This window comes from Mesoplodon bidens (assembly GCF_964165515.1).
Source record: "Mesoplodon bidens genome assembly, chromosome: 9".
In the NCBI taxonomy this organism is placed as follows: Eukaryota; Metazoa; Chordata; class Mammalia; order Artiodactyla; family Ziphiidae; genus Mesoplodon; species Mesoplodon bidens.
This window is the reverse complement of record NC_138166.1, coordinates 30,582,552-30,607,577: the sequence shown is the minus strand read 5'-3', so window position 1 is coordinate 30,607,577 and position 25,026 is coordinate 30,582,552. Positions and strand designations below refer to the sequence as shown.

The 25,026-nt window shown below is 39.0% G+C and overlaps 1 protein-coding gene across 2 annotated transcripts in view; it reads left to right on the top strand.

The window, feature by feature from the left end:
- Nucleotides 1–25,026, top strand: part of ABCB1 (ATP binding cassette subfamily B member 1) — a 108,614-nt gene that overhangs the window by 21,073 nt on the left and 62,515 nt on the right. For both annotated transcript variants that reach the window (XM_081244535.1, XM_081244536.1), the window contains 4 exons: nt 10,667–10,718; nt 13,588–13,779; nt 14,200–14,371; nt 24,704–24,828. In XM_081244535.1, coding sequence (XP_081100661.1) covers nt 10,667–10,718; nt 13,588–13,779; nt 14,200–14,371; nt 24,704–24,828 — 541 coding nt within the window. The remainder of the gene's footprint in view (nt 1–10,666; nt 10,719–13,587; nt 13,780–14,199; nt 14,372–24,703; nt 24,829–25,026) is intronic.

Sequence of the window (25,026 nt, the reverse complement as noted above, 5' to 3'; positions counted from 1 at the left end):
AGTAACCTGTCTTAGTTACCCAACAGCATACGTAAGTTCTCAGAACGGTCCAGCTGTGGAGACTAGCTCCTCCTAGGCCTCTGCGTTAGCTCGTAAGCTGGTGGTTTGGACTGCATCTTCATAGATGTCCGGATCATAGGGTTTCCAACCGGGGGAGTAGTTGACGTTACATTCCTTGCCAATCCTTCCCATTCAGCTTCCTCTTCCAATCTTGGGAAAATTTAGAGAACTATTTGGAAATTTTGTCTCTCTCTGTGTCACCTTCTTGAGAGGTACTGTATTCAGTGGTTAAAGTGCAGGCTCTGGAGTTGGACTGCCTGGGACTGAAACCCCACCTTTGCCCCACTTTTTTTTCTTTTTTTAAGTGGTACGCGGGCCTCTCACTGTTGTGGCCTCTCCCATTGCGGAGCACAGGCTCCGGATGCACAGGCTCAGCAGCCATGGCTCACGGGCCTAGCCGCTCCGTGGCATGTGGGATCCTCCCGGACCGGGGCACGAACCCGTGTCCCCGGCATCAGCAGGCGGACTCTCAACCACTGCACGACCAGGGAAGCCCGCCCCACTTTTTAGTTAGGTTTGGGGAATTTTTTCATACTTTAATTTCTCAACTTCAAAAAAAGGTTGCATAACAATAGAACCTACTTCGTAGAATGGTTGTGAAAATTCAATGGATTCCTCATTTAAGTCTCATGGAAGAGGATTTAGTCATAAAAGAGTACTCAATAAATGTTAATTATTGTTATTATTATCAACAGGAAACTCATACTTCCATGTTCCTCACAAAAGAGCCCTCATAACCTGCAGTGATGATATGGTTCCTTATCTCATTTCCTCTTTATAGAGCTCTGTGATACGACCTCAGTTTTCATATTTGTTGAAAGGCATTCTGCAAATCACTCAGTACCTGTTACAGATGTGAATAATGATCCCTTTCAGCAGCATTTCCTTAGTAACTGGACTGCTAGGCAGGCCTATCAGGGAAGGCAAGGTCCTCAAACTATGGCCCGTGGGCCATATCTGGCCTCTTGCCTCTTTTTATGCCACTTGTGGGCTTAGAATGATTTTTACGTTTTTAAATCACTGGGAAAAATTAAAAGAAGTATATTTTTGTGACACATAAAAATGATATGAAGTTGAAATTTCAGTATCTATACATAAAGTTTTAATGGAACACAGCCATGCCCATTCATTTGAGTATTATCTGTGGCTACTTTCACAACACAGTGGTGCAGCAGAGACCATATGGTCCACAAAGCCTAAAATATTATGTGATCCTTTACAGGAAAGGGTTGCCAATCTCTGAGGCAGGGTGTTGAGTAGGGGGTTATTATCTTCGATCAGTCCACCAGTGAATATGTATTAAAGCATTCTGTGAGCCAGCCATAGTATGTGTCCTAAGTATTCATTCCCAACCCCCAAGAAATTTAGCATAATGGGCGGAATGGACAAGGGAGCCAACAAATGCAGTTGGATATGATTAGTGCTATGATACAGAGATACACAAACTACTTGGGAAGGAGAGGATGGGTGTCTGGCTCCATCTAGGAATCATGGCAGGCTTCCAAGAGGAGGTGATAACCAAGTTTGGTCAGATGGTACCTCTCTCATGCACAAAATAGACGGTTCTATGTGACAAGTGAAACCATTTAAAAACAAATATTAATTTAAAAAATACAGTTAATCCCCTTCTCTCACCACCATTCCTGATTGCCACTCCCCTGTATATCCTTCTGTGTCTTTTCAAGGCTCCATGCTCTCTTTGTTGTAATTTTTACTCTAGAACACTCAGTATCTTGTCATAAATGTGTTTCTTTGTAGATTCAGACTTCCAAACGTCCTGAAAGCTGCCTAGATGAGGGGAGTGGATAGCAAAGGTTTTGATGCTGGTCCTGGAGCTGAGGGCCAATGAGCTCTCTGTTGCTTCTGGTGGGAGGGCCAGCCTACTGGGGCCTCAGATACTCTCAGACCTTTCTTCTTGCCCTTCCCTGGGTAGAACCTCATGACCTCTCTGTTGGGGATAGGCTAGGTACCAGAGCCTCCTTGTTGGACAGGAGGTATTCCTTGCTTCAGGAGACTTAGATTTGCTAAGGCTCCTGAAAGCCTCAGAGTTTTACACTAAACATAGGATTTAACTAGACAGTTTGAAAAACTCTTTGAGCAAGCAGATCCTTTTTTTTTTTTTTTTTTTTGCGGTACGTGGGCCTCTCACTGTTGTGGCCTCTCCCGCTGTGGAGCACAGGCTCTGGACACGCAGACCCAGAGGCCATGGCTCACGGGCCTAGCCGCTCCGCGGCATGTGGGATCCTCCTGGACCAGGGCACGAACCCGTGTGCCCTGCATTGGCAGGCGGACTCTCAACCACTGCGCCACCAGGGAAGCCCCAAGCAGATCCTTTTATGCTGCTGTAATAGCCCCCTCAAAGGCTTTCTCTTCTCCCAGTGCCTTTCTCTGATTGTCAGACAGCGGCCTTCATCCTGTTCTTTTTGTTGTGGATCTGATTTCCTGACATCCTACTCCCTTATATCTCTATCTTGTTAGGTTTTGCCTTTGCCTTAAAATCTCTGATGACTTGGGCCTCACAAAGTCATCTGTGTGAATAGAACTTAACCACTGCTGAAATTCTGTAGTGGTCTGTGAATTCTCATCTTCCTCATGTGACTATTCACTGCCTGCACATGAGCCTGGATAAAGGTGCTTGTGATTTTAGACACGTTGTGTTAAAGGTGACAAGTCGGGTACAAGTGTAAATGATATCCAGGCAGTTTAAGAAATGAGACTGAATCTTGGCATAAAGAATTGGACTAGAGATTTGACAACATTTGAGTTGAAGGAATGATAAATCTCCTGGGATAGGATATGGAGAAAAGTAAAAGGAATGGGGAGTTCTAAGCCTTGAGGAAGACTCAATTTTTAGCAGTAACTAAAGCCAACTTTTATTGAGCATTTAATACATGCTGGCACTGTTCTTAGTGCTTTACATATATTAACTCCTTTATTTCTTTCATGGACATGAGGTTGATACTATTATTATCTATACGTTACAGATGAGGAAACCAGGGCCCAGAGGGTTGAGTATATTTAAGTTGCCTGAGGTCACAGAGTTAGTAATTAGTCAGTATTTGAACCCATGCAGACCAGTCCCAAGTCCATGCACTGAAGGAGACAGAGGGACACCCAGAAAGGAAGACAGTGAGGATTATGTGTTAATCGAGAAATGAAAGTACGTGGGGGAGATCTGCCATGTCTCACTGTGGGTAACACCCACAAATACTCTTCACATAAACTCTTCATTATTTATTGTCTCTAATGGTTCAGTTGATGGTATGTCCACATGAATGGCTTCTCTCTTTCTCCATAACTATATCATGGTTGGTTCTGTTTAATCTCGTACCAGATTGTGGGCTGAGGAATGGAGCAAATGAGATACTCAAATTCTAGTACAAGTTAATAATTCAGAGAAAAAGGGGAAATGTGGAAATATATTTATATTTATATTATATTTATAACTTATATTTATGATTTACCATTTCTACTCTCACTTCTCTGAAACTCATATGAGGAACATGGAAACTGTTTGTAAAATGTCAGTTCTCAAAAATAATATCTATATTTTGCTGCTTAAACTATGAGCATATAAATCATATGCAGATCTTGAATGTGTGTTTCAAGACTTTGGTGTTGTAAACAGAAAACATTGCCATCTGTGTCCTCAAGGCTAGCATTATGAGTGTTCTCCAGACTAGAATGTTAGTTAATACTTCAGTTCTAAGTACTTGATAAAAATTTCTGTGGTGGATGTTTTCTTTTCATTTGCTCAAGGCTTTCCTCTGCTGCTAACCATTTCATGGGAAAAATTCTGAGAGATAAATTTCTGGAAAATTGAGTACTAAATAATGACAGAATATTTAGAAGTATATTGTTTAGTGTGGCAGTTTATTTATTTATTTCATTATTTAAAAATTTATTTATTTATTTATTTGGCTGCACCAGGTCTTTTTTTTTTTTTTTTTTTGCAGTAGCGGGCCTCTCACTGTTGTGGCCTCTCCCGTTGCGGAGCACAGGCTCCGGACGCGCAGGCTCAGCGGCCATGGCTCACGGGCCCAGCCGCTCCGCGGCATGTGGGATCCTCCCGGACCGGGGCACGAACCCGTGTCCCCTGCATCGGCAGGCGGACTCTCAACCACTGCGCCACCAGGGAAGCCCTGCACCAGGTCTTAGTTGTGGCACGTGGGATCTTTGTTGCTGCGTGCAGGATCTTTAGTTGCCACCCATGGGATCTTTAGTTGTGGTGTGCAGGATCTTTTAGTTGTGACATGCAGGCTCTTAGTTGTGGCATGCATGTGGAATCTAGTTCCCTGACCAGGGATTGAACCCGGGCCCCCTGCATTAGTCCTTCCCATCAGGGAAGTCCCAGTGTGGTAGTTTATTTTATTTATTTATTTATTTATTTATTTTTGCTGTACTCGGGCCTCTCACTGCTGGGAGTGGCCTCTCCCATTGCGGAGCACAGGCTCTGGACCCGCAGGCTCAGAGGCCATGGCTCACAGGCCCAGCTGCTCCGCGACATGTGGGATCCTCCCGGACCGGGGCACGAACCTGTGTCCCCTGCATCGGCAGGCGGACTCTCAACCACTGCACCACCAGGGAAGCCCGGTAGTTTATTTTTAAGTTTGAGTTAAAACTTAAAATATGACTAGTTTTTCTGGAATAGTAGTAGTAGTGTAGTATGGTCAGATTTTTTTGGTTTTTTGGTTACTATTGGGGAAATGTTTCTTTGAGCCAAAAGTAGATTAGTTAGAATGTAATCTCTACAATATATTATAAAAGTCAGCAAAAAAAATGAAGGTAGACAACACCTGACCCATTATAGGTGCTTAAGAAGTGAGATGAATAAATGAAAGATGGAATCACAGAGTTTTGTAGGTGAAAAAGAGCCTGGAAAATTATCTGGCCCAAACCCATAATTTGATAGATGTGGAAACCAATGCTCAGGAAGTTGAGACAAAGTGACCAGAATGAGATTGCTTGTTAGTGGACAGAGCTGAGTTCCTGGGTCAGGAATCCTGCCTTTTATTCTGGTATTTTTCCCACTCTACTTGTGGTTTCGAATTCTGCCTAAAATTGAAGCAAACGCTAGTACTTTTCACTTGGTCTTTTCTCTCCCTGAGGTGCCATCCTGTAGACTTACGTATTGGTATATCAGGCAGGTCAGCCCCAAGGCACAGCTCTTCAGGCCAGTATGAAAGCAGCACACGTGAGGTGACTCTGGCTCCCAGAGTCACCTCTATCATGTGCAGTCAGCTCAGCCACAGTGAGTGTCAGGCAAGTGCCAGAGGGATTGATCTAGGCAAAAGGTCCAAATTCCTCTTGCTTGTGTTTTTTTTTTTTAAATTGGGGTCTAATTGCTTTACAATGTTGTGTTCGTTTCTGCTGTACAATGCAGTGAATCAGCTCTACGTATACATATAGCCCCTCCCTCTTGGACCTCCCTCCCCCCCTCCCCACCATCCCACCCACCTAGGTCGTCACAGAGCACGGAGCTGAGTTTCCTGTGCTTTATAGCATGTTCCTGCTAGTTATCTGTTTTACATATGGTTGTGTATATATGTCATTCCTAATCCTCTTGCTTGTGTTTGATGGAGTTTCCTGCACAAGACTGGGAAAACTGGAATCCTAGCATTCTTGAGCTAGAACGGACCTTGCAGACCATTGAAAGCAGTGGTTTACTAACCTCTTTAATGAGGGAGTCCCTGGGTGTAAATTACATCTGTCATGGATGCTTGCCAGGTAAAACAGCAAGTTTGCGGCATGCGGGATCTTTTAGTTGCAGCATGCAGACTTCTTAGTTGCGGCATGTGAACTCTTAGTTGCGGCATGCATGAGGGATCTAGTTCCCTTTCCAGGGATCGAACCTGGGCCCCTTGCATTGGGAGCGTGGAGCCTTACCCACTGGACCACCAGGGAAGCCCCTTACTTGGTTTTAGAAAAGGCTTTCCTTACCCTAGGTAGTAAGGTAGTGGTCTGCTGTATCTCTGTTTAATTCTACAACATGTCAGACGCATATACAAAATAAGACAATGGCTGGTTGAGATATTTTCATAAATGGTTTGCGTGTGTGGTAGCTCTGTGAAACCTTTGTATGTCTTTGGGACAAGCTTGCGTACAGCAGATAGAGCAGGGTGTGCACCGAGGGTACAAAGATAAATGTACCCTCCTGTTCTCTAGGAGCTCACACCAATGGGAATGGAAGGAGGAGATGGATATAAACCATGGTATGTCTATTCTAGTGTTGATTTAGTAAATTGAATCGTGTGTCAGTTACTCTGGAATCCTGTCTGTCACCCTATTTGGGGGTAAGCCACTTGGAAGGAGGTCATATTGAGCTCATTCATGGAGGAGAGGTCTTTTCCAGGAGCAAGGTCGTGGTAAAAGCGTAGAGAGAGGAGAACGAATAAAGGCTTGGAGGAGGAAAGCTGTCATCACTTCTCTACTGCATCTCGTCTTAGTATGTGGAAAGTAGTTTTTAGTCTCAAAGGGCGGAGCTTAGTCTCATGAAATTTAAGCAAAATATTTTGTTGTGCCCAGTTTCCTCTCTAGTCCCCAAGGGCAAAGGCTTCAGGAACACAACAGTCAAGCAGAGACTTGGGCACTGTTTTCTTTTATGCTGCAGCTTCCCCGACCCCGAGATGGTGACTGCACAGTGCCCTGGCTACTGGGATGAGGAGAAGGGTGTGGGGTTAAAAATCATCTGGAAAGTCATTGTGTGACTTACCGTGGTAAGATTGCAAAGGGACCAATAGGACATGTGATGGATCTTGGACTTCATCCTTCATGCAGTGGACTGTCATTGAAGGTTATTAACTGAAGCAACATAATTATATTCTTGTTCCCAAAGATAAAATCTGATGGCAATGTAAAGATCTGATTGGAGTAGAAAGACCAGTTAGGAGGCTCTTGGTAGAGCAGAGGTAAGAGATGACGGAGACCTGAACCAGAGCACTAGCCACGAGGACGCAGAGCATTTTAGTGGCTTTAGGACAGATGCAGGAGTCACTGAAGCTGCAGAAGTGGTCGAGGTCATCCTGGGAGTGAGCATAAAATTCTGGGAAACACCAGCGTGGAGAGAGGAGGGAGAGCATGAGGAACCGGTGAATGAGACCAAGAGAGAGGGATCAGAGTGGCGGGAGAACCAGAAGAATGAGGTTCTGGAAGCCAGAAGAGGAGAAAGTGGTCAAGAGTCTAACCAAGTATTTTATTAAAATAAAAGCTACACTGAAATGTTTGCCTTTTCTTGTTGGAGTGGGGATAAATTAGGAAGTTGGGATTAATATACATGCACTACTATATATAAAATAGATAACCAACAAGGACCTACTCTGTAGCACAGGGAACTCTACTCAATATTCTGTAATAACCTATATGGGAAAAGAATCTAAAAAAAGTACATACATACATACATACATATATATATATATATATATATATATATATATATATATATATATATATATATATGAATCACTGTGCTGTATACCTGAAACTAATACAACATTGTAAATCAACTATACTTCAATTAAAAAAAAAGATTTGGTTTTAGGATAAAAAAAATGTGGCTTTTCTCTACTGATTATTTGGCTGATGTTGTTATACAGCCCAGAAAGTTTCTGGATTTTCTCACTGAAAAATAATAATAATTTTTGGATACTTTTCCAGTATTCTTTATAACGGTTGGTCTGGGCAGTAGCCCTTTGAGATCCATACAGGTAAAAAGTTATTGGACTATATGATCTCTAAAGTCATTTCAGCCTGAAAGTTTTGGTTTTCTGAAAAAAAATGCCTCAGGATAAGAATTTTATGAGAGACTCATAGAGGAAAGAAAAATCTCTGGGCCAGAGAGCTCTTAATTAATAAAAGTTGATAGGAGGAAAAGAAAAGTTGATTGGAGGGAGTCTAAAGAACATATCTTTATTTCATGCTTTGGTGAGTAGAGATCATCTCTGTCAGAGGACTTGAATGCTCCATTTTTTAATTTACTGGTGCTCTTTGACACCACCGAAGCACAAATAAAAGGTACTTTGTGCAAGAGTTAGTTTCTGATGACTGAAATTATATATATATATATATATATATATATATATATATATATATATATATACACACACACACTGAGAGAGATAATATTGTACACATAAACATAAGGGACTCAGTTTTGACCTTGAACATAATTTTTACTTTCTGAGCTGAATAAATGATGGTAGACCTGGAAGCCACCATTGCCAAAGAATGTTTGTTCAAATTCTCTTGGTCCCTTATCTCTAGAATTGAGAAAACTGGTAGTAGCAATGAGTGGAAAACAGGTATTTAGTTAGACTTGAAAATTTGTCTTGATTTGGTTGTGATACACTATTGACATTTCCTGCCTAGATCATCTGCAATGAGAGATCTTCTGAGACTTATTTGGAGAAAAATCCTCACCCAGCTATCAATATTTAATATCCTGTTTTATCTTTGAAAATATGGAGCAGAAGCAATCTCATAACTGATTAGAAATTTATCTGTACACTTACTCCAGCTGACATAAGGTGGAAGCTGTCGAGTTTCTCTGCTGCATGTTTTGCTACATCTCTGCATCTCTGTATGGCTTCCTACTTTCTCTCTTACTCCTAAATGTAGCCTTCCGTGGGGTGCTGTGCTTCGTTGTCATTTCCTCCCTACCTGCCATCCTGTCCTCACAGGTGAGAAGAGATGGCTTTTTTCTTTCTTGAATTTAGCTCTGACCTCTAAGATGTGAGACTCCTACATCTTAAGACGTAACTCTGTCTAGACCTGGAAGGCCACAGTTTGAATACTTACTGGACATCTTCAGTAGAATGTCCCAGGTACCACAGAATAAAGATCTTCAGAACTGAACTAATCATCTGCTCACATCTGCCCAGATCTCGTCTTTTTGCTGGCTTCTTATTTCCCACCACGACATCACCCTTGTCCCGATGCTTAAACTCGAGGTCTTGGTCGTTTTTTATTGTTACTCTTGCTACTTCCGTTCCATCGGTTGCTAGAGCCTGTAACTTCTCACTCTCTAAATCTTATGGGCACTTTCCTTCTTTCCTATTCTCATTTCCACCTTCTTTCCTTACATAATTGCAGTAGCTCAATCTGTCAGTCTCCCCCGTTCCAGTTAAACTACACATTTCTGGTAGCTAAGTCATCCTAGACCAAACCTCTACTCTTGTCCTTTTCTGCTCAAAACCAGAGAATGCCTACTAGTTTTTATACACCGTACCTGTGGAGCCTAGATTATCTTTCAACCATATATCCACCTCCTTCCATCCACACAACACACCCACACCTCCGCCAAAGCGGCTTATTCATTCTTTAAACATGCACTGGACTTTTGTCTGTGTTGTTCCCTTTGCTGGAAAAACTTTTCTTCCTCTTTCCCGCACCTGTCAAAATCACACTCATCTGACCCAGGCTCTCTCACGTTATACTGTAGCTTTTGAAATAACTACAAGATTTACAGTGCGCCTCCCTATTGATCCAGCCATCTTGATTATGACAACTTATCCTGCAAAAATATTCACTGTATTTAATATATATATACAGGTTTAATGCAGCATTGCTTGTAAAAATAAGATATTGGAAGCAGCTGAAATAGATGAAACTTAGAAAAAATAAAGATACACATATATACACACATACTGACATGGAAAATCGGCCAGAATAATGAAGAGTGGCTAGTGCGTGTGTGCGTGTGTGTGTGTGTGTGTGTGTGTGTGTATGTGTATTTAGGCGGGGGTGTTAAAGTTTTAATGTACCTTGTCCCAAAATGTTAACATTTGCTAATACTGCATGACGAGCTGACTGGTATTTATGACGTTTTTCTTTGTATTTTATATATATATATATATATATATATATATATATATTTTAGCAATTCTTTTATTTATATTTATTTAGTTGCGGGTCCCTGGCTCCTTAGTTGCGGCAGGTGGGCTCCTTAGTTGTGGCAGGTGGGCTCCTTAGTTGAGGCTCGTGGGCTCCTTAGTTGTGGTTCACCAACTCCTTAGTTGTGGCCAGTGGGCTCCTTAGTTGCGGCTCACTGGCTCCTTAGTTGTGGCATGTGAACTGTTAGTTGTGGCATGAATGTGGGATCTAGTTCCCTGACCAGGGATTGAACCTGGGCCCCCTGCGTTGGGAGCTCAGAGTCTTAACTGCTGCACCACCGGAGAAGTCCCTGTATTTTATATTTTTAAAATAAAAATAAAAACTGGAGAAATTCAGTGTTCTATTTGAAATACTAAGTGCTTTAGTGTCAGGTCTGTACTGATATTTATCAGGACAAAGCGCCTAGAAAAGATTTTTCTCTATGTCATCTTGCAGTGATATTTCATAAAATATTTTAATCCAGGGACACTAGTATTTCTGCTGACAGACTCCTTAATCAGTGTGGCTTTCTTCTTGCAAATAGCTTCATTGAATTGTGTGTGTGTGTGGTTGCACACAGCTGGTAGTAAAAGATTTGAATGGATGCCGTGGTGCTTACACATAATTGAAATTAAATCAGCTTGACCTATTTTTGTGTAAATTGTTAAGTGACACAAGTTTGATTCATTTTTAATGGAAAACAAAGAGACATAACGGTATATGCTTTGTGGTGATCTAGGTTTTATGGACAGTACGTATTTCGGCAAAAAGCTGGAGGAGGAAATGACCACGTAAGTAGATGTTTTCCTTACTATTGCTAAGCATTTCAGTCTCAATCCAGTTGTAGCAATGTTTAAAATTTTGCATTATTATAATAAAGATTCAAAGTTTTGAGGAGACCAACATCATTGTTTCTAGGAGGATACAATGTAAGATTTTTTTTTAAAGAAAATAATTTGCTGCATAAGATGTGCTAAAGTTAAGGTTAAGCCTGGATTAGACTGATGTAAGCATTGGTACATATAGAATATCATCTATAGGGAAATTAGAGGAGTTCAAAGTGGCCTTATTTAAAATGCAGTTAAATTAGGAATTATTATTTGCAATGGCTTTGTAATTATTAGTTTGATTCCTGGATATTTTTAGTCATGATATCATGAGATCAGTCGACAGGATTTTTTTTTTTATCACAGCATCTAATTCTAAACTATGAAACAAGACGTCCCAGAATAAATGTAGTCCTTTTAACCTTAACTCACCTTGGGGAAGCTTTCATTAATGATTTACTTATCTTGAAGTTTGCTCTCAGAACAGCTTATAAAACATGTCCAAAGGTATTAGTTAGTGATTCAGAAGATAATGATTCCACATTATCTTATAAATCGTTCCATAGATTTGAGGGAAATGGAGATATTTGACCATATTTTGAAAGATGAGAATTACCTCCAAATATTCCTATAGAGAGGCATTTTTAAAATATTGATGAAAAACAGAATGTCTTGTAATCGTCTTATAAATGCTTAAACACAGGTGTGTTTTGAGTAAACATAGACTGACGTACAGTGCATTAATTCATTCTCAAAGCATGCATTCTACTTCTTAAATGAGGTTTCTTTTTAACTATCTCTTGCTATATCATTAACACTTGGATCATAATTAAATATTGTTATCTATTAACTAAAATTTAGTATTCTAAGTACATCTTCCCTGATAAATACATTGTAAATTACCAGGTATAGCTTGGGGAAGATATGTTTACACCAAGTTGCAAACAATGACATCAGCAACTATATGGTTATCACACTGCCATTTTTAAAAATTTTTATTTTATTTATTTATTGTTTTTACGTCTTTATTGGAGTATAATTGCTTTACAATGGTGTGTTAGTTTCTGCTTTATAACAAAGTGAATCAGTTATACATATACATCTGTTCCCATATCTCTTCCCTCTTGCCTCTCCCTCCCTCCCACCCTCCCTATCCCACGCCTCTAGGTGGTCACAAAGCACCGAGCTGATCTCCCTGTGCTATGCGGCTGCTTCCCACTAGTTATCTATTTTATGTTTGGTAGTGTATATATGTCCATGCCACTCTCTCACTTTGTCACAGCTTACCCTTCCCCCTCCCCATATCCTCAAGTCCATTCTCTAGTAGGTCTGTGTCTTTATTCCCGTCTTGCCCCTAGGTTCTTCATGACCTTTTTTCTTTTTTTTTTTTTTTCTTAGATTCCATATATATGTGTTAGCATATGGTATTTGTTTTTCTCTTTCTGACTTACTTCACTCTGTATGACAGACTCTAGGTCTATCCACCTCACTACAAATAACTCAATTTCGTTTCTTTTTCACAATGCCATTTTTATAGCTTCTGCATGGTTTATAGAAGCATTTTTCTTTGAGGGTGGCAAGTAGTGAACTTTTAAAAATAGGAATTTTGGAATCCTGTATTTCATTTTAGCATGTTTGTCTTTACCTAAAATGTAAGTGCTTAGTGAAGCACATGAGTTGCTTGCTTTTTTCAGCATGAAGACTCAGATGAGGAAACACAAATTTAGCATTTCTAGATGGTCAAGGGTCTGGGTTTAGAAGATGCTCATGTTCTTTATTTTTAGAATTTAAACTGGAAGGACTGCTACTTGATTCATTAAGCATTTCAGGATAATTTATGATGGCCAGTTGGGCAGATGATATAAAAATACTTTTCGGGCTTCCCTGGTGGCGCAGTGGTTGAGAGTCCGCCTGCCGATGCAGGGGACACGGGTTCGTGCCCCTATCCCGGAAGATCCCACATGCCGCGGAGCGGCTGGGCCCGCGAGCCATGGCCGCGGAGCCTGTGTGTCCGGAGCCTGTGCTCCGCAACGGGAGAGGCCACAGCAGTGAGAGGCCCGCGTACAGCAAAAAAAAAAAAAAAAAAAAAAAAAACTTTTCATTTTCAATTGTCCCGTGGCATCTAAGCTCTGCCAGATGAATAACCCAAAAGATCACAGGACCATTTCCATCTCTTGGTTCCACTTTCTGGCAAAATCTGTCACTTGTTTCCATTCTCCAATGTGCAGAAACCACCCCAAGTGCTCATCAGCTGATACGGAGGTAATCCAAGTACACAGGATGGCAGTGGTAGATTACCTGATGCTGTGATGCTTGAAGGCACCACACAAGTCTTTTACAATAGCCGGCATTCTCTGGTTGCTAACTGTGTGCTGGGCATGGGCCCAAGTGTATTCATACGTTACTGTGTAACAGTTTTTTTTTTTTTAATGGCCGTGCCTTGCGGCATGCGAGATCTTAGTTCCCCAACCAGGGATCGAACCTGCGCCCCCTGCAGTGGAAGCGTGGAGTCTTAACCGCTGGACCGCCAGGGAAGTCCCACTGGGTTAAAGTTCTTCTCTCCATTTTGCCAATCAGAAAACTGAGCCTTAGAAAGGTTAACCAAGGCTACACAGCAGTTAAGTGAAGAGTGGGGCTTTGAGCCAAAACAGAAACCACACCCTTAAGCATGACACTGTAACAGGGCAGCCATAGTTGGATGCCGACCATCAGTTCTGCTCGTGAAGGAGGTCAAGATAGCCAGATAACCAAAAAAGGCAGGATGAGTGGTCTGTTGTGGAAAGGTGCATTGATGAGAAAGCAGAGCATGTGCAGTTTTCTCGTCGTTTTTCAGGTACGCCTATTATTACAGTGGAATCGGGGCTGGCGTGCTTGTCGCCGCTTACATCCAGGTTTCTTTCTGGTGCCTGGCAGCTGGAAGACAAGTATACAAAATTAGAAAACAGTTTTTTCATGCTATCATGCGGCAGGAGGTGGGCTGGTTTGACGTGCATGACGTTGGAGAACTTAACACCCGGCTCTCAGAGTAAGTACCTGGGTTTATGTCGAACTTCGATGTGTTTCTGACTCTTAAAAAATGAAAGAGAAGTCATCAGATCTGTTAGGAGACGTTAGTGCATCACTCAGAAGTAATTATGAAACGAAATTCCTTCTGAGCCGCAATCGTGTCTCACGCATCTTTTCATTCCCAGAACCCTGGCAGGGTATGAGGAGACCTGCATGACTAGCAATGAATGAGGTGTTGGACTTGCCAGACTCAAGAAAATCCTCTGGGAGTGTGCATTAGAGCAGCAACGTGATGCTTGCTGGGGACGTTACTGTGCAAGATCCTAGGTGTAAACTAATTTACCCCACACTGAGACAAACAAAAACCCAGCTAGATGCAGGAGAAAAGTTCTGTGTTCACAGTTCTGATGTTTATTTCTAACACCGTCTCTTCTTTTAGTGACGTCTCCAAAATTAATGACGGAATTGGTGACAAAATTGGAATATTCTTTCAGTCAGTGGCAACATTCTTCACCGGTTTTATAGTAGGATTTACACAAGGTTGGAAGTTAACCCTTGTGATTTTAGCCCTCAGTCCTGTTCTTGGTCTGTCAGCTGCTATCTGGGCAAAGGTAGGTGAAGCCTGTGAATCCAGATTTTAAACTGTCTCCACTCCCGAAACACCCCCATAACTCCACACAGCGGAAGGCTGTTTTTCTCACTTGATGACCCTGACTCTATATTTGATACTTTGTTTCAACCTTCTCTTCACGATCAATGGGAATAAGCAGGTGCAATCTCACTGAGTCTTATACCTACCAGGACTCTGTGCTGTCCTTGCCCAGCAGTTATTTGGGGAAGGGATGAGAAAGAAAGAAGTAACTGTCCCATCTCATCCTCTGCCTTCATGTAAAAGACATGCTCAGCTTTTGGCAAGCTGTGTTCCCTGGTAGGCAGTTCCATATTCATAAGTAGAGATTCAGGAAGAGCTTCAAGTTCAGTGAACAACACATAGGTCCCATTCAATAACCATTATTGATTTGAATGTTTTTGTAGATTTTATTTAACTTGGAAATTGATTGAACAGTTTTGTCGGCGTTATAAATGACTGTGTTTATACATACTTAAATCCCTTGGTGTGAAAACAATTTTTTAAAAAGAGGTATCTTCTAGTCCCATATGCGTGTAAATCCAAAGTCTACAGTTCTTTCTCCCAGTCACAAAGGCAAAGCAGTACAAACGGCCCTCCCCACCTCCACACACAGGCCTTTCTCTTTTAAGACTGTGTGTGGTGTTCATTTTAAACTGATTTCACGTAAGAGTGGGTGGCAGTGGAGAGATTGGACCAGTACATAATTTCTTAGAGAAAAAGAAAAATTAGAGAAAGCATTACACATTCATGTGGCAAAAGGTCATAAAATAACGGAGGGCCAACCAAAGCCAAGCCTAACACAAAATAAATCAGGCTGTAAGTATTAAGAAATTAAAAAAACTTAACCCTGTAGGGTGGATATTGTTTTGTTATTATAAACAATAACTGCCATTTTTTTTTAGTATCTCCTGTGTCAGGCAAATACATATTTTTCTTTTTTAAAAAAGTATTGAAGTACAGTTAATTTCTGCTGTACAGAAAAGTGATTCAGTTATACATATATATACATTCTTTTTCATATTTTCCATTATGGTTTATCACAAGATATTGAATATAATTTCCTGTGTTATACAGTAGGACCTTATTATCCAGATCCCACTTTTTAGGTTAAAAAATCCCAGGGAATTTCAGAGAATAAAATAACAACATATTTTAATCTCCCCCAGAATTAGCAGATATTATGCCTTTTGCAGTATTTAACTGTAATATTTTCTATATATGAAGAAGGAGGTTGTAGAATATTACAGAATATTTTTCCCCTCTATCATATTATCTTCTTCCTCAAAGCCATGAAATACATATTTTTCTGAAGTATAGATATTATCTCATTTAATGGAGGAAGAAATTGAAGTTCTTAGAACTCTGTTATTTGTTACTGAGACTAACACAGTGTTTAAGTGGTGTTCTTGGTGGCTAAATTGTATCTCTGCATTAGTCTGTTGAAATATTTGGCAAAAGCTTTTGTGTTAATTGATTTTCCTGTTTACTAGGATATTAAACAAGTCAGGTGGCAGATGCTTCATATCAGTATTTGTTGAAAAACTGTTTTAAAATATATTCATGTTTGTTCTAGTTAAGTTATGGGAAAAAGCAGTAAGTTAATCTCTTAATAAGTAATTGTGCATTGCTTCAGATACTATTTATTTAATAAATGGAGCCCTAGGCTTATTGCTGGAGACCTAAGTTCACTCTGCCGTAAGCTTTTGGTATGGTTTCAAACAAATTTCTTAAATTATCTGGTTGTCAATCATATTAAAAAAGAAATGTGGCCCAGTTTAGGAAGCTCCTGTGAACCTGAGGCTCTCTTCTCTAACCCAGAGGCACCAGTGCAAGAATGTAGAACAGGAAGGGACTTAGTCCCAGCAAGCCTCCTACTCCAGGAAGCCTCTTTTGATCTCTGCATGCAACTCTCTAACCCCACCCAGAGACACTGGGTCAGCTAGAGGGCACAGGGAGGGGAAGCTACCATATCCTGCCCCAACAAGAGATACCTGGTGGTCTGACCTTAAGAAATCACTTCCACTCCCTCAGGTAGCAGAAGCAGGGGCCCCAGCAACTCTATATAAACCATGCTGGCAAAAAATAATACCAGAAAGACTCTGAATGTAAAACTGCTCCTGGAACCACAGCTCACAAAAGTAGGTCAAGAATTGCATGCTAAACCCAAACACGGTAACTGCTGGCTAAAATAAAAGATTTATATAGGACTCAGAGTCTCCTAACATAATAGACAAAATGTCCAGGATATAATAAAAAATCACTTTTGTCATACCAAGAAAGAAAATCACAGCTTGAATGAGAAAAAAACAGTTAACTGACCACTCTTGAGATAATTCATGTGTTAGAATTGTTTGGCATGGATTTTGGAGCAGTCATCATAAAAATGCTTCACTAATCAATTACAAATTCTCCTGAAACAAAAGAAAATAGAAAACACCAGCAACGAAAAAGAAGTTATGAAAAAAGGACAGAATGAAATTAGAGAATGGAAAGATATAGCAGCAGAAATAAAAGTCATGATGGATGGGCTTAATCTTGTTGAGTGGAGATGACAAGAGAGAATCAGTATACCTGGAGGTAGAACAATAGAATTCATACACACCCCCACCCCAAACAGAGAAAATGAAAAGAGACTCAGGCACCTGTTGGACAATAACAAAAGATAGAGTATTTGTTACCTTCAGAGTCCCAAAAGAAAGAAAAGTAAGGCTGATGGAGTATTGGAAGAAATAATTGCTGAAAAATTCCAAGATTTGTAAAAGACAAACCTTCAGGTCCGGGACTTCCCTGGTAGTGCAGTGGTTAAGAATCTTCCTGCCAATGCAGGGGACGTGGGTTCGATCCCTGGTCGGGGAAGATCCCATGTGCTGCGGAGCAACTAAGCTCACGTGCCAAAACTACTGAGCCTGCGCTCTAGAGCCCGCGAGCCACAACTACTGAAGCCCGCACACCTAGAGCCCGTGCTCCCCAGCAAGAGAAGCCACTGCAATGAGAAGCCTGCGCACTGAAACGAAGAGTAGCCCCTGCTCAACGCAACTAGAGAAAACCTGCGTGCAGCAACGAAGACCCAATGCAGCCAAAAATTTAAAAAAAAACAAACCTTGAGATCCAAGAAGCTAAGCTAACCTCAAATAGGATAAACTCAAAGAAATCCATGATTAAACAAATCATAATTAAATTACTGAAAACTAAACACAAAAAAATTAAAAGCAGCTAAAGAGCAACAACACATTACCTACTAGGGAACACCAATTTGAATGACATTATATTTCTCATCTGAAACTACAAAAGACCAGAAGGATGTGGCAAAATATTTTTCAAGTGCTTAAAGAAAAGAACTGTCAACTGAATACTTGGTAAAAGTATTTTTCAGGAATGGTGGGGAAATAAAAACATTCTCAGATCATGGAAAACTATAGAAGAACCTTCCATTAGCATACCTACTATTAAAGACTGGCTAAGTGAAGTTCTTCAAACAGAAGGGAAGTGATATAAGAAATATTGGAGCATCAGGAAGGGAAAAGGAAGAACAGAAAGAGCAGAAATTTGGGCTTTTCTTTCTCCAGAAGATTTCTAAATCATATTTGATGATTGAACCAAAAATTATAAGTGGTAAAATGTTGATTTTTATAAGTCACATGAATATTATAACATCCAGAAAACTATTACAAAACCTAAGCAAAAAGATATATTCAAAACCACTATAAATAAGTCAAGATGGAATCCTAAAACTTGATCAAGTAACTCTCAGGAAGGCAAGAAAAGAGAAGCAGAGGAATGAGAAACAGAGGAAATATATAGAAAACAGATACTAAGATGGTAGACTTAACTGCTCACATATTAATTACCTTAAATGTAAATAGTTAAAATATACAAATCAAAAAAGAAATTGGCAGAGTTGATTTAAAAAACATGACCTACCAAGTATCTGCTGCTTACAAGAAACTTCAAATTCAACAACATAGGTAGAGGGAAGTAACAGGATGGAAAAAGATAGACATGCAAACATTACTTTTTTTAGGGAATGGCTGTATTAATATCTGATAATATAAACTTCAGAACAAAGAAAATTACTACAAAGAGGAGGAGCATTACATAATGATAATAGGGATCATTCCACCAGGAAGACATAATTATCCAAAATATGTATGCACCAACTAACAAAGCCTCAAATTAAATGAAGTAAAAACTGAGAACATTGAAGGGAGAAATAGAAAAACCACAATTATTTTATTATCCTTGCTCAGCATTGATGGAATTACTAGACAAAAAATCAGACTATATAAGATCTGACCAACACAGTCATCCAATAGGATCTAATTGGTGTTCATAAAACATTGTACCCAACAACAGTAGGATACACATTAAACATTCACCAATATATATCATATCCTGGCCCATAAAACAAACCTCAACAAATTTAAAAGAATTGAAACCATCAAAGTGTTTTCTATGACTACAGTGGTATCCCACTAGAAACAAATAACAACACTGAGAAAGTCTCTAAATACTTGGTAATTAAACAATACATGTTAAAATAATCCTTGGGTTATAAAAGAAGTTTCAAAGAAAAAAATAAATATAACTGAATGAAAACAAAACCATAAAATACCAAAATATTTGGGTGCAGCTAAAGAAGTGTTGAGAGAAATTTATAGTCTTAAATATCTACATTAGAAATGAGCAAAGATCTAAAATCAATAATGTAAGTTCCTACCTCAAGAAACTAGAAAAAAGAAGAGCAAAATAAAACCAAAGCAAGCAGAATAAGGAAACAATAAAGGTAAGAGCAGAAATCAGTGAACTTGAAAATAGGAAAGTAATAGAGAAAATCAAGGAAACAGTTCGTTCTTCAAAAAAAAAAGTCAATAAAATTAGCAAGACTGACAGAAAGAAGACACAAATCACAATATCAAGATTGAAATATGGAATATTACTACAAATCCCACAAACATTAAAAAGATAAATGAAATATTACAAAAAACTTTATACTCATAAATTTGAAAACTTAGAGATGAACTCCTTGATAACCACAAACTACCAAAATTCAACTAAGATGAAATAGACAATCTGCATAGCCCTATAATCATTAAAGAAATTTATTTTGTAACTTCGGAGCTCCTGAGAAAGAATTCTCCAGGCACGGATGATTTTACTGGAAAAATTTACCAGACATTTGAAGAAGAACTGATACCAATTTTATACAATCTCCCCCAGAAGAAAGAAGACTTTTTCTTCTTTCCCCCCAAAGCAGGAATGCTTCCCAGCTCATTTTATGAAACCAGTATTAACCTGATACCAAAACCAGACAAAGTCAATACAAAAAAAAAAAAAAAAAAAGAAAATGGCAGATCAGTATCTTTCATGGACTAAGAATAAAAATTCTTCAGTAACATATTAGCAAACTAGATTTGGCAATGTATAGAAAGAATAATGTACTATGACCAGGTGGAATTTGTTTCAGCTATGCAAGGCTGCTTCAACATTTGAAAATCAATCCATGTTATCTACCATATCAATAAGCTAAAGAAGAAAACCTGTGTGATCATATCAGTTGACAGAGAAAAAACATTTGACAATATCTAACACACATTGATGATGGAAAAAAAACCTCTCAGGAAGTGAAGAATAGAAAGATATTACCTCAACTTGATGAAGATCATCTAAAAACTCTACAGCTAATATCATGCTTAAAGTGAAAGATTGAATGTTTTCCCCTTAAGACTAGAAATAAGGAAGACCATGCTCACCACTGTTTCAACAAAGTACTAGAACTTCTAGCCACTGCAACAAGGCAAGAAAAAGAAATAAAAGACATATAGATGAGAAAGGAAGAAATAAAACTATAGATAATGTAAGCTTCTAAGTTGAAAATCTCAAGGAATCTACAAACAATTTCCTAGGACTAACAACTGAGTTTGGAAAGGTCAGAGGATACCAGATCAATTGCATTTCTACATACTAACAATGAACATGCATAAACCAATATTTGTGTTAAATTAAAATTAATACCATTTAGAGTAACTCCAAGTAAAATGAAATGCTTAAGTGTACATTTCACAAAACATATATAGGATCTGTATGCTGAAAATTATTAAATGTGATGAAAGAAATCAAGGCTAAATAAATGGAGAGACATAGTGTGTTCATGGATTAGAAGACTGAACACAGTAAAATGTTGATTTCTTTTTTCAAACTGATCTGTAGGTTTAAGGCATTTCCTATTAAAAATTCCAGAAAGGTTTTTTTGTGGACATAGATAAGCAAGTTTATTTTAAAATTTATATGGAAAGATACAGGCTCTAGAATAGCTAAAACAATTTTGACAAAGAAGAATAAAGTGAGAGGAATTTGTCTACCTGATACTAAAACTTACTATATAGCTATAGTATATTGGTGGAGGGATAGACACACAGATCAATGAAACAATAGAGAACCCAGAAATATACTTACACAAATATGCCCAGCTGATGTTTGATGAAGGTACGAAAGCAATTCAATGGCAGAAGAATGGTCTTTTCAGCAAATAGTGCTGGAACAATTGGACATCCAGAGGTTAAAGAGAAAAGACCAAAACTTCATCCAAAACTTCACACTCTACACAAAAATTAACTAAAAATGGATTGTGGATTTATACGTAAAATGTAAAGTTATAAAACTTTTAGAAAGAAAATAGGAGAAAATCTTTGGGATCTAGGCCTAGGCAAAGAGTTCTTAGATTTGATAGTAAAAGCTTGATCCTTAAAAAGAAATTATAAATTAGACTTTGTCAAAATTTATAACTTTTGCTCTCTGAAAGCCATGTAAAGGGGATGAAAAGACAAGCTACACACTGGGAAAAAAATAATATGAAAATCATATATCTGACAAAGGACTAGTATCGACTATAATGTAAATATAAAGAATGCTCAAAATTCGATAGTTAAAAAAAAAACAAAACCCAAATAAACCAATTAGAGAATGGGCAAAGGACATGAACAGACATTTCATCAGAGAGGATATACACATGGCAGTTAAGCACATGAAAGATTGTTTAGCATCATTAGCCACCAGTGAAAAGCAAATTAAACTGCAATGAGGTATCATTATACATCTACCAAAATGGCTAAACTAAAAAATAGTGAAACACCAAATGCTGCTGAGATGCGGTGAAACAGGATCACTCATAGATTGTTGGTGGGAATGAAAAATGATACAGCAACCTGAAAAATAGTTTGCAGTTTCTTATAAAACTGAACATGCAATTACCATACAATCCAGCAAATTGTAATGGGCATTTATCTAAGAGTAAAGAAAATCATGTTCATGTAAAAATCTATAGTCAAATGTTCATAGCAGCTTTATGAGTAATAGCCCCAAACTGAAACAACCCCAGATATTCTTCAACAGGTTAATGGTTAAACAACTGTTGTGCATCCATACTATGGGTACTATCCAGTGATAAAAAGGAAAGAAGTATTGATATACACACACCAACCTGGATGAGTCTCCAGAGATTTATACTTGGTGAAAAAAGCCAATCCCAAAAGGTCAAATACCTTATGACTCCATTTATATAATATTCTTGAAATGATGAAATTGTAGATAGAGCAAATTAGCGGTTTTCAGGGCTTAGGGATGGTGGGGAGGGGAGAAGTGAGGAGTAGGGAAGGAAGTGGCTGTGACTACAAAAAGTAGCACTGAGGGATCCTTGTGATGGAATTGTTCTGTATCATGACTGTAGTCATACGAATCTACATAGGTGATAACATTGCTTGGAACTAAACACGCACACACACACATACACACACACGAGTGCATGTAAAACTAGTAAATCTGAATAACATTGATGGATTAATGTTAAATGTTAAATTTCTGGCTGTGATATTGTTCTGAAGTTTTGAAGGTGTTATTATTTGGGGAACACTAGATGAAGGGGATATGTGCTCTGACTATATTGTTTCTTATGACTGCTTTTATGTCTACAATTATCTCAAAATAACAAGTTTAAAAAAATAAAGCATGTATAAATTATCTCAAACAAAATAAAACAAAAACCTACATTGAGAATTGGAAAAAAGGGACAAAGGTGAAGGTCAAAACATCTGTGGTGGTCAAAACTATTGCTTCTGGGCTTCCCTGGTGGCTCAGTTGTTGAGCGTCCGCCTGTCAATGCAGGGCACACGGGTTCGTGCCCCGGTCCAGGAAGATCCCACATGCCGTGGAGCGGCTTGGCCCGTGAGCCATGGCCGCTGAGCCTGCGCGTCCGGAGCCTGTGCTGCACAACAGAAGAGGCCACAATTGTGAGAGGCCCGTGTACCGGAAAAAAAAAAGAAAAAATTGCTCCTGACTATATTAGTTTGAACAATATAAAGTGGCCTATATTAGATTTTAACTTACAGGAATAACAATTTCATGCATCTCGCACTAATACATTTAGGCCTTGTTAAGAAATTTACAGCCTTTGGAATAAGGGATGAGTTAGTGATATTTTATATAGTTTATGTGGGTAATTGTGAAGTATCACCATTCTATTATTTTATATTAGAGGAACAGCAAGTTGGCTTTCCATATCCCTCAGAATATTTTGGAGGTTATTTTCTTTCAACAGGCATGATATCTTAAAAAACAAAGAACAAAACAAAGCGCTTAACGAAGATTCTACCATAGTCTTGCCTAATCATATGCTTATAGTTATGGAAGGTTGTAGAGAAGCCAGGTATATTGAATCAATTGGAATGGTACTTGATACTTTAACAATGAATTAAAATAGCATGTTTTGAAGCTCCTAATTCAAAAATATTTCTAGTAATCTTCCTGTTTTCAGCTGCTTCTGGTGTGGTTGATAGTTGTGGGGTGAGGTTTCAAAAGGAGCAGAGAAAAGTAGCCAAAGCATATTGTGTGCACCTCTTGCATTAGGCAGACCTATTTGTTCAGGAATGACAATGACCTCCCTGACTCAGCCCCAGCGCTGTGAGTGATTCTGGCAAGTGTGCTGGGGAGCCCTAGGCAGGTCACTTTGAGAGGTCAGGAAGGTCTAGTGCATCAGTGGGTTGTTGTTTTGGGTACCAAAGAAGAAGGTACATACAGCACAACATCCGCACGTAGAATCTAGTTAATAAATGTTCATTTCCCTTCACCCACCCAGTCCTGCATCTATCATAGCTCCTTTTACTTTCACACACAGCAAAGGAAGAGATACACTATTAAAATCAAAATAACTTTGAGCTTTTTATGACATGAAGGAATAGACTTATTACGTACCCATACGAGTCCACAAATGCTGTAAATTATTTATTGAAAGAGTGTAATACTGTTTACTCAGAATTTTATTTGAATTGCTTGTGTGTAATATCTAGTTAGATGGTTGATTAGTCAGGTATTCCAGGTTAAAATATTAACCTTAGTCCTTTGCCCATGCCAGTTAATCCAGTTTTTATCACAGGGCCCTCTGGGATCCCAGAGGGGTTCACATGTCAGTGGCTGATTTTAGAGAGATTCACTCCAGTGGCTGTTAATTCATGCTTTGAAGCCTTGAATACTGGATATTTCACATACTAGGAAATTACTTGACCTCTTCATCCCTCCATTTCCTCATGTATAGAGTGGGGAAAATAATATCTACTTCACTGCACAAATGAGAAGAATCAGTGAGATCCTGTGTATACAAAGGACCCAGTACTGTTCCTTCTACAGAACAGATGCTCAGGGACCAAACAGAAGGATCGAAGCATATCCATAAAACAGAGACCTCCCTGGTGGCTTAATGCATCGCTCAGAAACATCAGCAAAGAGAACTCTGCTCCCCCGGCATGTCACTACTCAGTAGTGACATGTAATGACAGTGGTGACAGTAGTCCTGTCACTACTCAGTACTTGGTCCCCTGCGTTCTTCTGGCCTCCTATCTTGATATTTCTGAGCTAGAGTACAATTAGCAATTGCTGTGTTGAGTACACACCGTATTTCCTTGATGTACTGCCCCTTTTGCTATATTGGTTTATGTTAATAGTATATGTTATGTTTATGTTAATAGTATACACCTCCTTCTGAGATTTAAAGTCCCAGATTTATTTATTTATATGAGGATCCATGGGGTATAGTGAGAAAATAAGAATTTTAACTTAATTTGTTTTATACCATCTCAGTCCAGAAAGAATTTGAAGTGGCTTCTAATATGTATACTAAAAAGTAGGACATGATGACCAAAGATGAGTAAAAGGTTTATATACAGTAACATACAAGGAGCATTTGTGTATATATTTATTTTTTCTTTACAAAAGATACAACTAACTTGTTAAATTTTAAATTATCTGCAATTGTGTTTTTAAACAGATACTATCTTCATTTACTGATAAAGAACTCTTGGCGTATGCAAAAGCTGGAGCAGTAGCTGAAGAGGTGTTAGCTGCAATTAGAACTGTGATTGCATTTGGAGGACAAAAGAAAGAACTTGAAAGGTGTGAGTCTCTTTTTTTAAGTTGGTAGAGATGTTAAATTCTGTCATCTTATATGCCCTTCCGGTTGAGGGTGATGACTATAAGAGTACTCTCTGATATATATGTTTCCTTAAGTAGCTTCATGGATATGTTACAGCATAGTTAATATTCTGGAAAAGTTGTAATTCTAATTGTACTCTTCTTATATCTGCTTATTCA